The 14,786-nt window shown below is 39.4% G+C and overlaps 1 protein-coding gene across 2 annotated transcripts; it reads left to right on the plus strand.

The window, feature by feature from the left end:
* The first annotated feature begins 4,072 nt into the window (after positions 1 to 4,072).
* On the plus strand, positions 4,073 to 9,066 carry LOC111269287 (uncharacterized). 2 transcript variants are annotated; one of them, XM_022848750.1, is made up of 3 exons: positions 4,073 to 4,545; positions 4,633 to 4,830; positions 7,762 to 9,066. In XM_022848750.1, exons 1-3 carry the CDS (start codon positions 4,383 to 4,385, stop codon positions 7,995 to 7,997), a joined length of 597 nt encoding a protein of 198 aa, XP_022704485.1. In that variant the 5' UTR covers positions 4,073 to 4,382; the 3' UTR covers positions 7,998 to 9,066. The 2 variants fall into 2 exon arrangements, with proteins under 2 accessions (XP_022704485.1, XP_022704484.1); XM_022848749.2 differs by having other exon boundaries at positions 4,082 to 4,138; positions 4,326 to 4,830.
* Positions 9,067 to 14,786: the final 5,720 nt, after the last annotated feature.

Genomic DNA, 14,786 nt, shown 5'->3' on the forward strand with positions numbered 1-14,786 from the left:
ATTCTATAAACTTTTAATCATTTACATGTCTTCCATTTCGCGCATTTTCACTATGGATACAATATTTCGAGTGGGTTGGCTGGCCTCTTCACTGGACGGATAGTACAAGCGCCCCTCAGGGATGACCAGTATATCGACTCGATATCATGATACGTTTGCAGTTAGATGAATTTTTCTGGAAATCATACAACGAAGAAAAAGACGAAAGCAGAAACACTTTAGCGGTTTGACTGTCTCCGCGACTATTATAGAGGAAACAAACAATGAAAACCACTGAATAAGTAAGACTTTAATTCTCTGATGGTCGCAGCCAGCCACAGCAAACTGCTACTAATATGCCGAATTCGCCCCATTGATTACATTGGATTATGCAATTCGCGGGCGACACAGTGGCGCCACCAACGGAAAATTTTACCGGTCAACTATGAGACCAAATACGGAGATAGCGTTATGATTTTTATTGTCCTATTGTGATATGGTATACAACATATGTTTGGTGATCAACGAGACGTTTTCTCTCTATAGTTTCAAGAAGTATATGTTAGAAGTTGAAACGGAACGAAATCAACTTTAAACGACAAACGAGACGAACAAATCGGAGTATTATTTCGACATGAGATGAAACGCGATAAAAAAAATAACTGCCGAAAGAAGAGGTCGAATGTATTCTTACATGTGTTTTGTTGTATGCAGTTCATGCGCTCTGTTTGGATTATTTGCCGTTTATCGAACTGCGATAATGCGATATCATTGGGACTTCGATCTGCGAGCGAGCGCATATTAGTATCCAATAATCATAGTGATAGTAATACAATTTAAATGGGTTATAATTTTTGCATATTCTAGAGCCCAAGGGTTATGCCATAAATTAATAAACAGCAATTTAAGACCACTGCTATTATTGGGCAGGACAGAAAGCTTTGCACATACGTAAAGGGGGAAAAAAACAGCCATGCGACTAGGTGGTTGCTGGCGAACTGATATTAAAGATAGATAATTCCACAAAAACTTATTTTACAGCCCACGCAATACCAGAGAACACGCAGTTTTTCGCTCATATCGATTACAGAGACTTTTTACTTGTAAAAGTCGATTTGCGAAATTCACGGCGCAGTCAGTCACTGACTTATTTTCTTTTCATGCTTGATGATGTCCACTTGTCGCGAATCGAGTAGCTCTGACTTCACAGATCTCCCGTTGCCTGTCAAGAGTATAAAGCCAAACACCGTATGAAAAATATTGATGGTAAATATCTACCAAGTTCACTAGCATCATTAGAAAGAGAGAAAGAAATCAATCAAATAATATGTAAACCTTCATAATTGGAAGAAAATTCTAAACTGAAATTGGCTTGATCTAGTCAAACGTTAGCGAAGGACGTCATCGTCTCTTACAATATCGAAAATTGCAGGCAAATCTCAGGAAAATCTATGTTTTAGGGGTTAGCAATAATGCCAATAGTGTAACATAAATCTGTATGTTGATTCAACTTCAAGAATCCATTCTTAATGGCTAAATCGTTTCTATAAAGATGGTTTTCCTCCCTAGCAATTGCTATGACTTGTAGCCGTAAAATGTATCCTTGAATATGAACTCCAATGGAAAGTCGTTCTAAAACAGGTTCTGGCTAATTCTACTCAAGTGTACAAAAGTAACAGATTCTATACCTATATAGAAAATTATCAGTAGGTTACTCTCACAGAAATTTCGTATCATATCTAAGGCCAGTGGCTAGTGCTGAAGCAAACATACTTAAGTGAATTAAAAACAAATTATCCTAATTCTCTTTCGCTAAGCTCTTGTTCGCCTAGAAAAACTAAAATTGACTGTGATAAACTATAGATATTGTAGAATAATAAGGACTTGCATACTCGCTATTTATCTAATTTACCTTTTTTACAAACCCGACCTTTTTGTCAGGTGTCAGGCATTGGTCTCGACCTAAAACTGGACTAACCACAGAGTTTTTGTTGCCTCTTCCAGATAAGTTTCAATCAAAACTATATTATTATTTGCTGTTCATAAATATCTACCTAGCACTTTGTCGTCGGATAGGCTCTTTTTCGGTCGCTTCCGAAAGGTATTTCCGAAAAAAAAAAGTATTGAAAATGACTCAAATAAAGGACTTTCCGATGTGTCCGGAGTCACGACAACAGGCAGTTTGAATATAGCTATGCTGCTCTTAACACGACGATGATGATTCAGTCTTCACGATCGTAAATAGAAGTATTGAAGATGGTCTTTACTATTATCGGTTACGGTGAGCGTTATCTGCGACGCTTGTACAAAGTGTTCGGAAGTGTTCCAGGCATCGTTGATTGCTCGACCGCAGTTTCGGTGATGATATCTTCTGAAATACCCATTACATTGTAGAACTTGTTTTATACAGTGGAAATATTTTGTTCTTGCCCTGTTATTGACAATAGAAACGATCTCTATCGATTCGGTGCTTACGACATTTTTATTACGAAAGAGTAATTTGATTATGCATCAATTGTCCAAAATAGCCATTTGATGAAAGTTCAATGCGAGCTACGACGGTGGTGATTACGGTTTGTTGTAAAAGTTCGAGAGGTGTATACAGCACCCCAATTTTAATAAAGAGGTTCATTTAGTTCATGTCGCATTAATCGAGCGACATGGGTGTCCTCGTATGAGAAATAATGTAAAAATTTGTCGTCCTATAAAAGGCAATAGTAGACGCTTCTAGTTTTAGCTAACAACGATACTGGGCGTAATACTCGAAACATAGGCTAGAACTAACCGGTTTTGTTGTGAGTCAGTGTTTACTAAACAATAACTAGTTATCGATTATTTATTCCTGAATGGCTTCCATAGCCATTCAGGAATAAATATAGCCATTCATATATATATAAAATAACGACAGGGTGAAGTTAGACAATAGGAACTAAGACAAAACTTTATTCGGCATATTGCAGTATTTTAAGTTCATATTTGGTCATTCATCTGGTCTGATATTAATGCTTGAATTTCGTCAGAAGAATAACAGTTTTAGCTATTATATCCTGTACTTTAGCGTCACCAAAAAGCGTTCGGAAATTCGGTGAGTGTTACGCAAACCTCTGACCACAATTAGGCGTTCTATTAGGTTACAAAAAATTACTTAGATCAACTACAAAATTACAAAAATTACTTACTGACAGCAATGGAGTTTCTACCTAAAAATTATTAGTATCATTATCTCGTACTAACGGTAAGTATTGAAATTGCTTAACATTTCCATATAGAGCTAAAAGGTGTTCTCGATAACACAAAAATAAAATGAATTTTTCTGTTGAAATTCTGAAAATGAAGTAAATTGCCCCTTTTACGCTATGGCTCGTTTTCGGTATCGTAGCTCCTTGCAGAAATTCATCGTTACGCTCATCTGAAGCAGCGACGTTTTTTGCGCTTTATCTGAAAAGGAAGATTATTTACCGCTTTCGTTTGTGGACCGTCAAAATCATCGGAATCGCTATTAGATATCAAGGAAGCTTGTGGAATGGTACAGCAGCTTTATGATTGCAGTTCGTGTTTTTAGTAAGACCACAACTCAGGGATAAACGCTTAGGTCTTATCGTTAGCTCACTTTATGCCTCGCGACGTTTTAATATCTGATTACATCCACTTATAACTGTATATATATTAATATACCCTGACGTGACCCAACGGGTGGAATACTCATGTATAATGCAAAAATAGTAGCGATATATTTTCTGTAGATTTACAAGGCAAGTATAGTAACGGCGGAACATTGTACTTTGAGTGCTTGTTTCTAATCCTAAGAACCGTGTCGGGCAGTATGCCAAAAAGCGCGTTATAGTATGGTGCCATAAACATTGCTGTACGTGAGACTCTACACAGAATCACGGATGCTCAACCCGCTTGCAAGCACTTCAAGCGGTGATATAACAACTGCAATAGATCCTCCGTACGAGCCGTGTGACGTCGTCATGGCCTGCGATTGCTCATCACACCGGTCTTTGGCTACGGTGTACCACTCTCTCAGCTGCCTTGTGCTCCCCTCACAGTTTAACCGGAAATTCTCGCATCACAGGAGAATCGTATGTACAGTTCTTCAAAGTCGATCCCACTTTATCGGACCCGCTTCAGGCTCACCCAGCAGAGCTGAGAATTGGTCAGATTTTTCATTACTAAAACACTACGTACGAGGTAGGATACCGAGTACCTTGAAGTAAACAAATAGTTCGGTGATTTCGAAGGTTTTTGCCTTTTTGGGGGTCTGGTGTAAACTATCGCATAGAAATCGTGCAAAAGGTTCGTTTATTTTAGCTGCTGCTGCTGCTGTAAATGTGTGGTTAAAGGTGCACGCAGACACTCACCAAGTGCTAGTGGTGCATTGACACACGGGTTTAACGAAGATGTTGTTCCGTGCGATCCTGTGCTGTACCATCCTGGGAGTCGCGTGCCCTCAGCGGCTTTCGTTCATGCATCTAAATTCGGATGAGAGTGGTGCCAGTGCCAAGATCGTTCGGCCCAACGTAACCATATCGTCATCTCAGCGACGCGTATACGTTCCAAAGGGTAAGTCTTTGAAATACGCCGAATCGCCTATACTCAGGCTGAGCTTCCAACCATCGCCTAAGCTTTCTAAGGCGCTGTCGTTCTCAGACGCGCAGAAGCCCCGAAGCTCTCAGTTCTTCCATCTGGTCCCATCGACTCCATCGCCTTCGGATGCCAAACCTGTGAAGAATGAGACAGCTTTGACGCCGATCGAGCCCACACCGATGCGTTCGGTACATCGAATCTCCAACACCACGTATCAGATGCCTGCCGACTTCCTCTGTGAAGGACTGGACTGCCCTAAGGGTAAGACATTGCATCCTGCAAAGGGTTGGTACCTAGTTTTATTACATGCTGTCAGTGTGATAGTTGCATTTTAGTCTTTCTGCGTTAAAATTATAATTTCCATAAAGTACTTGTCGAAGTATGTATAAAATGTTATAGCGTATAATATACGAAGTTACTTTGTGCTTACGATGAGAACACATACGCACTTGTAATGGCTGGAATTCGGTTTAACTATGGGCATAGAAAGCACGCAAACGTGGTTCCAATAAAGCAAGTCTTTCAGATTGTTTCATTAATGATTAATGTTTAATTAATGATTAATAAATAGACTTTCATCTATTTATTAGTCACTAAATGGTCATTCATTTTTTAAACTATCAATAACTAGTTTTCTTCAACTGGGCATACGCTGTGAAACATTTACAGATGTATATATGTTTATATATATAGTATATATATGTTTTTTTGTGGCGAAGAACACAGTGTACTATAGACATGTCGGAGACTATGGCGAGGTGATTATTTCAGGTCATAAATAAACTAACTAATATAACAATCAGTGAATGTGTCTCACTTTCCCAATCAAATTCTCACTTCGACCCTTAGAAAACTGTAGCCCTTTTCACAATGGGGCGGGTTCACCTGAAAAGTCCCGCTGGAATTGTGTCTACTAACATTGCTGCGTAATATGTGCGTGGACTTGTTGAGTGGATTCGCGATTCCCGTATAAATATGTACTTCAACATCACTGCGCGACATGGTGAGGTTTAACCAATAAATTGTTGATATTTTTGTCGGTAAGGACATCAGATGACTATCGTCAAAATTGCACTGATGTCTCAAGCTATACGCGAAATGAGTACTCTTCAGGAAAGATATAACTTAATATTCATCATCTTAATGGAAAATAAATTACTTGTTTTGAACAAAGGATATATAGTTTTGGCACGAGCCCGTGTCATGGGAAAGTCAGGAAGCATTATTACCATAGGCGCAAAGCGTCAATTCTTGGTTCTCTTCATTGTATAATGATTAGTTTCTAATAAAAGTATTATATACGTAGAAAAGACGACTCAAGTAGTCATTAGAACTCAGTAACTCTTTTCATTACCTAAGTGTCAGCAGAGAAGCATGTGATCCCTGGTATATAATAAATTAAAACTGCTGAGAAGAACAGTCGAAAATATTAATTTTTGTCGTGTTAAAAGCTTACTTTGTGTGCCCTAAAATTGGTCTGCCTAATACCACTCTGCACAAAGCGGTATATCAGCGGAAATAAACCGCTTTTCAATAGATACAAGGACCTTGTAGACGGTAGGGAACATCCTGTGGAGGCGAAAAATTAGACGAAATCTGCTGGCTTTTTGTATTTGTAGCAATCATGTTATTGGTTCCTGTAAATAGATTAATTTTATTGTACGTTTGACGAGTCTCGTTCGAGGATCTTTTCTACAAAGCAGCATTTTGAATCTAGTTTTAGAGATCCAGGAACTTATAATGGTATATAACATAAAGGAAATCAATCGAACTTACTCTATGGAAAAGTTTTAGTTCTAAATATAGAACTACTAACGCGTTTCCAAGGCTGCCCGGCAAGAAAGGTCTAAGTAGGCCAAAGCTAGTTGTTACTAGATGAGGAATATATGGACATATATATCATTGATGGCACTATTTTGATTCTATTATTGATCTATTATATATTGTAAGAATGGTCTTGGATCAGTTGTGAACCGAATAAGTTTTTTTTTTTTTACCAATTTCATGTTAGTTGTTGCATTTCGATTAACATGCCCTTTATACTTTGCAACAAAATATATCTGAAGCTATGTTATATTTTAATTATAGCTGAAAACATTACATTGACCAGATGCTAATCTGAGAATGAAAATTTAATTTTTAAGTAGTAGAACATTTTCACTAACTTAACGCACAATTATCTATTTATAAGGATACGCTTCGATACCCGGTGTAGCTTAGACACGTCATCTCATCTTCAGCGTAGGGTTTCTTGTTCGTAGCTGCTTCGTCACACGAATAAAATAACGAGCAGAAAAACGTCTACCAAAACAGTTTTCAGCGTTCGTTGTTGCCAGATATAAGACGCCATAGCGTTTTTCATCATTTTATACGTACAACAACATTCGTCACACTTTTGTAGGAAAAAGTAATGTGGACAAGCGAGCTGCTTCCTTAGCTGTCATGCGGTTGAAGCCGAAAACCTGCAAAATCGCCAAATGACAACAAGTCGTGTCATATGTGCATGTTTTTTTTTTTTTGTAAATGTCGGAAGTCTTACATTACCACGAACGACTGTCTTTGACTAGTTTACGGGGGATGATTTAACAGGGAGCCTCAACGGTGGTCCGCAAGACAAGCGGAGCCAGCTTGATGGCATTGCGCACTTCTGGCTGGGGTCGAAGGGCAGCACTCATCAAGCAAGCGGCTGACTTCCAGATTTGTCGAATATCGCTGAAGTAATCATTGAACGGCGTTTCGTTAATAAATAGAGAAAAAATAGTGAACATTTAATTTGACGGCTTTTAATACCTAGCAATCGCTTGTGTTGGCAGGCTATCTTCTGTCTGTACGTCTCCTGTATTTTGACATTGTCTTGCAGTTCATTGAGTGACCATGTTTTCGCGTTTTAACTATTGTGTTCAAGAGCATACTAAATCGTGTTTTGAAGTTACTGCATACGTCAAACGACTGTATATTCTTGCAGAATTTAACTTACATAGTATTTGAAATTCGATTACACTCAGTGTTAAGGTCATGGCGATCGTACTATTTGTGTGTATTTTTCCATCAAACATAAAGTGGCCAAATTAAATTACTTGGGTTAATTTGGTAGACTCTAATAGCTTTTTTCTATTTTGACTGCCTTACAAACTGAATCCGTAACCTGCCGCCTTGTTCACCGGTCCGTGCCTGTTTCTTTACTCAACGTAGGGCAACAGTGCACTCTGGCACAACCGATCTGCACACCCCAGGACTGTTCATTGAAACCGTCGTGCTCAAAGAAGCTTTCGGAACACTGTGAAAAATGTCGTCCGCCATGTGTTCATGCTGTGCTAAACCTCAATGCCCCTGGAGGCTGTCACCCATGCCTCTGTGAAGTCACCGTTTTCAGACCACCAGCGCACCTTGTCAAGAAACTCGCACAGATTACTGCAGCCACCAAATAGGAAAGGCAGCCGGAGAAACAGAAGTGGACAAGTACTTTTGTAGGCGCAGCATGAACGAGCAGTAACAGAGTCTGAAAATATAAAAACATTATTAGGGTGAGAAAAAAATTTTACCTAGAATGTCCGAGATAACACTCATATTGGTGTTGTTGAGCTTAATTGACAATCACGAAAGAAAACTGCATAAAAAATACTGTGCGTTAACAACTAAGCACATCGAATGAGTTTATTTGCAGTCAAGTAAGTTGCAATTTATGCATACCTTTGGAAGTTACAAAACGATGCTTTTAGTATTAAAAGTAGTAAAAACCACTCTCGTCTAGCCAACGAGTCGACAAAAGAAGTTATTGCGTAAGAAACTTAATCTTTTAAGTAAGAAATTTACCATATCCACTGTATCATGTGGTCTTTATACAGTGTACTTGTTGTTATGCTTTCTTCCTTGGAGAGGAAAAATAACAGGTGCTACGATTTGCATCGTATTATTAAGACAGCAAGCTTGTCCTGAGCAGAGGATGAATAGGTCGCATTGAAAACGTACGAAAAAAAAATAATAGGAATCATACTTACTCTCTAGAGCAATTCCCTAATTACGGTTGAGGCAATGGCTGGGCCTTAGTAACATTAACAAACAAATGTACAGGTTGCATATGTATGTAATATATTAGAAATAGACAATAGCTACACCTCATTATTACGCCGTGTTGATTGTAGTTACCTGATAATATTACTTTTATTCAATACTAGATATATCTAAGATGGTATTTGTGAAAAGCAGAAGATGATATGACATAGTCATTCCCTTGAGCAAAGCAGACTGTGTGCGTTTGTGTGTCTATGTGGATTTATATGTATAAATATTGTCGCGAAACTATATATGAATTGAAAGTTTAAATTCTACTTTGAACTTTATTCCTTGACGTTACTATTATATTTAACTTGTATCTAATATTATTTATCCTAGTTATTTTAATGAAGACGTATTTTGACCTTAATAGGAAGAAGGAGTCCGAAAGTTTGAATAGAGATAACAATCAGACTGACAAATAAAGCCTGCAAATGAAAATTCTGTCCGTGTTACTATTCATTAATCTCGGTGGCTAACGCAGAAACATCAAACATTTGACGATTTGCTTCTTCGCAAGTTTACGTAATTCGGTTTATATTTGTAGGTAATTTACACAGTACAGGACAATCCTGATCGGTGCATCTGTCTAACGTGACGTCAAAGAAATTACCTGCGAATGTATCGAAACGAAATAGACTGCAGGTTAAAACGTATCTTTCTGACGCATTTTATAGGAAAATCAGCAGATCGAAACAAATGCAAACGTAAAAGTCCTTATCCTGTCCTACTCTGACCAAAATTTACCGGAACAATGGAGGGCAGTATTTACAAACCACCCATAATTAACAATTGCTGCCTCCTTAATAAGCGCAGGGGAGCACGTAGAAAATGAATAAGCAGTTCATAATCACAGAAATTAACACTCAGAACATAATTTTTTTTAGATTAGTGCAAAAAACTAGGATGAGATTGTATTTTAGGACGGATATCTACACGCATTCTTCATCTGAATTGTCGTGAATCAATAATACCTTCCTTGAAGTCTGATATGATACCTGTCGGGGTTGGACTTTCTCATTGTTTACAAGTTTTACAGATGATTATTGAATGCAACTGGCTTTGGAAGTAGCAAAGAATGCTGTTATTATTGAAGTTCGAAACAAAGATACAATTTATTAGAAAACAGAGAAAAAACAGCATGTTATTGATTTATGTTACACTTTTTGTAGGCGAGGCGTTACTTGAGGTGCGACATACTCGAATAGTTATCAAAGATAAAGTTACATTCTAAGTAAAGCCATCATCTTAAATTTGATTTAAGGGTTGAATGAGCTCAAAATAGTTTTCGGCAGTGCGCGACGTCTCCATTTCGCTTGTCTCTGAAAGCGAGCTTATAGCTCATGTTCAAAAAAACGTTTTCTGTCTATACCTGAAAAAAGAATATTTATTTAGACTTGGCCAATACAAATAACTACAAGCGAAACTTATGGAAACTTTATAAAGGAAACGAGAGCTAGTGTTTTTGTATATTATAAAAATACTATGTAATGATAAATATGTAGAATCTTATATGAAACGATTCGAAAATTAAAATTGTGAACCACGTACTGAAATACGCGTTTTTACGAAACCTTGCAATTACAAATAAAAATCTAATAACGGCCTATGTGTAACGATGCGGTCCTTCGAATAATGGACATAGAAAATGTCATATTGATTAAAATATGCTTTTAAAAATATCGTTGCTTTTAGCCGTGCTGGAATAGTAGTACGGTAATATAATACACAGCTGTCTACATAACGGACGAATCGAAATTGACGTGCTGACGACAGGAGGTCGATGAGGCAAAACAAGGGGTTCCGTATCATCCGATCTATGAAGTAGACGAAGCCTGTAGCGCTTCACTGCCCAAGGACGTCATAGACAACGGCTGGTCACAAATCCTGTCAGACAGGAACAAGCTGCTAGCCTATTTTAGGCTTAGTTCTATGACAAGAAACATTGCATTGTCGAATGGGGCTTGTTGAAATGAGCAACAGTGGTGATGTACGTTGTTTTTGAACGAATCTATATGCAACAATAATTTTCAAAATGATTTTTGTAACATGTGCATAGTCTTTATTTTTTAACAATGTATTGCATCAGAATATATTTACTTTCAGTTTTATTTGAACATATTTATCGAGCGAACTGCGCGCATGCGGTTAAATGCGATTTTACGTGCTTTTCTTCGTAGGTATATAAACGCTTGAAACATCTACGCTGAAACATAATGCGTCCGCCGCAAGCCTACCTTGCTGTCTCATGAATCTTCCTATGAGAGGCATCACAAACGTAACGCCCCCCACGTCAGGACGATTCGACCCAGCTAGCACATACACAGACCACTGCAAGAGTTGTAAGTCGTGACTGCGTCAGTATTAACACATTATTGGATGGAGTAATAGAGCGGGACGCGGCACCGCTTAGCCATGACAATTGATCGCGGCGAGGGCCTTCCACACAAGCCGAAATACGAATGGAGGAGGGATGGGTTTAGAAACCCATGATCTGCGAAACAGTAAGCAGAACTGGTTAAGAAGCAGCTCTTCAAGGTTGAGCCTATAACAAGCCGATTACTACAAGGTGGCTTGTCACTCCAGCAGTACGGCAGGCCATGACGCATTCAACACCGGACGCATCGAGAGTTGTCAGTGCTGCCACCTACCATTCTCTGACTGCTATTTAGACGCGACGTCGAAGAACGCTGTTGTTACTACAACATAACTCACGCAACTAGTACTGCTAGTACGGCTATTATTGTTGCTAATTGTTACAGCCTTGCTGCTACACGTGTCTTCGAGTATTATTGGGCATCAAATACGATATCAACATTAGGAATATTCGAAGTGACCAGTGCAGCAGTCGGCTATGCGAATAGAGAGGTCAACTCTGGCAGCGTTTTTTTGTTCGCACAGAGTCTTCTCGTTTCCGTCCGAACGGTTGCCAATATACTCTGTAGGAGATCGCTAAGACAAGAACAAACACTGTTCGTGGCGTCGTGGGGTGACAGCGTGTTGTCGAACGGTTATGCTGATCGAATGGTTCCGTTAGCAACTTCATTGTACGAATGCAACATGTATGTCGCTCTTACAGTGCCAGCTATCGACAAACGTCGCAGCGAGCCGGTAGCAGCCCCGGAATTGCATCAAAATTTGACGGTGTGCACTTCAGCGCCGCATCACCTTTTTCGGGAATTCTGCTCCGAGGACGCCACCGTTGGAATACCGACACCTCGTTCTAGCCCGTCGAGATCGGGCATATTGTCGGCGTCGGCCAGCCCGAAACGAAGTGCGTCGTCAGCTTCTGTCGTACCCCCGCGACGTTGTTCGACAGCAATAGCTGATCGTCGCATATCGGCCGCGCCTTCATGTTTCGTTATTGGTGGCGTAATAGGTAGCGCTGCTGGGGGGAGCAGCGGGTCTCGCCAACGCAGAGCTGATGACGATTTCGACGGCTGGCTCGAGTTTTATCAGAAGCGAGTTCCGCCCCCTAGGAAAAGCTCTCTTTCGTGTCTTTCGCCGAACGCTGGGGGGTACCGCTGTCGCTCATTCTCGATCACGCCCAAGGGTAGCGTACTTAATCTTGGCGAGGTGCTCTTGGGCGACCCATCGCGAAGACGCAGCACTGGCTCTTGCAACGATCGTTCGGACATTCAGCTTCTGACGTAGCGAATACGACTCGTTGGCGCGTCTGGCGTAGGGAAATCGTGCCTTGTGGAACAGCTTAGAGACGGCTTCTCTAATAACACAAACGAATTAGGATACCTCGATATTGGTAAGTGCATTCTATGCAGTAAAATGGCAGAGGCGCGGCTGTTTATTTTAAAGGATGTGATCTCATTGTCCCGCGTTCGTAAATACGCCTTTTTCCAAATGTACAAACGTTTCACAACCGTTGTGTACAATGCTTACGAAGGGTTTGAACTTTTTTGTGACAATGTATATATTATGGAAATCTACATTTTGATGGCAACAGGCGTAACAGAAAAAATTTGCGTTTTAAGTAAAGCTTTCTGTATTGAGGCTTCGCTACTTGTTTTATTGACTCGCTGTGGGCAAAGTTCGTATGAAGTATAACAGGGCCATCGGAATGATAAAAATGATAGTATCTATATTTGGCACTCTGATCGATTTGTGCTTTCTCCTATACTTAAGCATATCGCCTCTCACCGTTTAGGGGCTTGACTAAATGTACGTGAATATTTGAGAATATGTAAGGTTCTTGCAAATTAAGTTGACATTTTGGAGGTTCTTTCAGTTCGATTGCTTGAGGTTGCTTTACCCTTTTGAGGCCAGGAGAGCACAAATACTACACATACCTGGGCACAAAATAATCGCTTAAGTTTATCAGGATTCAACAAGAGCGCGCAGCATGTACAACTACAATTTTTTCAAGTTAATGAAAAAGTTCAATTTCTAAAAAATTGACTGTAAGGCACGTATTGCACGCATAAGTTTGTAGAGGAGTTTAAAATTTATTTTATTATGACCTTTATTGATAGTGCAGGCAAGCATAGTAACTGGCCGTTTACGGCCAGTAACTAGCCGTCATATATACTGGGTGTTGCATCATTTCGCCATTTGTCACAACGTTGCCAATGGCTGAGCTATCTTGATAGCAAGGCCGCTATATTTATGATTTTAACCCAGGGGTGAGAGCGCAGGTGCTTTACCACACCTCATAGACGAAGATTAGTACAGGTTATAAATGTCAAGTCGAAAATTGGATGACAACGACGCACTTCCTGTTATTTGGACATTACGCACTATGGATAATGAGTAGTGAAACGTCACGCAGTATCTATAAACTTCGATGAGAAAACGCGAATATTCCAGATTTGATAGTACAGCATATTTGATACTACCATCTGTAACTCATTGGTCAGCTCAAACCGAAAACAGCTCCAGAGATAGCATGCTCATAGATGTCGAAGACTACTATATGTCCCCAGCTCACAAAGATATAGAGATGCACAAGGTGATTTAACGGGTTTACCAACGTGTAACTTCGTGGCGAACTTATAAGAGAAATCTGCGTTGTGTACACAACGAGCATATTGCCATAGGAATGTATCTTGTGTTGCAAAGTTAACTAAAAATTCCGTAATTGATATTAGCAGCTTTAATGATTAATTTCAAATTTAGCGATTTTCATTTCTAATAGAACGAGCCTATTTTTTTTTTTAGAAAATGTCAAAAGTTTCGTACACTTTCCACTGGTGTAGCTAAGCGGCAATTCGATTGTGTTCGATTATTGTTGTTTCAATATATTACGCCAACTGTGTTGGAATAGGCGTACACCTTCAAGGTCTAGCGCTTCGTCAAATACATGCTAACGTACGAATGTGTATATATATATATATATATATAGAAACTTCTGAAGGTCATTTGCATAGAGGTTCCACGTTATTTAGCGCGAGCACAAATGTACGATATTCAATATTAGAAACTTGTCCCTCGATTAATACAGGCTACTTTTCGAAGAGTGGCAACTTAGTGATTTGTACGTTATTTACGGTTGGTACAGTTATTGCTAAGTAACTTTTACTGAAAGTGTGATGGAGCTCTAAGGAAAACCGTTTTCAAAATAACCTTTTCCTACATTTTATTTAAAACCCACAATCGTACTGAAAAACAAATACGCTTTGTGGAGAATTCAAAGGATTTTTTCCGGGTCCTTTCAGAGTTGGCTTTAGAGCGGCAAAAACACGAAGTGAACTATCTGCCTGCAGCCTATTGGTTGTGTTGACAGACCCATTGAATTGGCTTCCTGAAGCTTGAACCGGGTGGTAGTTATATTATTACGCCTCAATTGCGCCCAGTAAAGCAAAAATCAGATCGCAATATCTTAAACTTGAGACGCGATATTGACGTATTTTAAGAAATCACATCAGGTTAAACTTCAACGACGCGATTAGTTGAGTTCAAAGACAATAATAACACGATCTATTCTACAATGCGAATGGCTCGTTTGAAAGTAAGATAAACGAATTCTATTCAAGAGACAGCACGGTACGCGATCGCGCACTGCTGAAAACGATAAGCCTGTATTTGTATAGCTTTTTCCACAGTGGCTCGAAGACAAAATCGGTAAGTTAGCGGTTATTAGATATCCTGGTCTACGGCTATCGGAACCGACACGTAGCTGGCTGATTCTTCAACCTATATATATATATATA

Source organism: Varroa jacobsoni, unplaced genomic scaffold, assembly GCF_002532875.2.
Source record: "Varroa jacobsoni isolate VJ856 unplaced genomic scaffold, vjacob_1.0 scaffold_1376, whole genome shotgun sequence".
In the NCBI taxonomy this organism is placed as follows: Eukaryota; Metazoa; Arthropoda; class Arachnida; order Mesostigmata; family Varroidae; genus Varroa; species Varroa jacobsoni.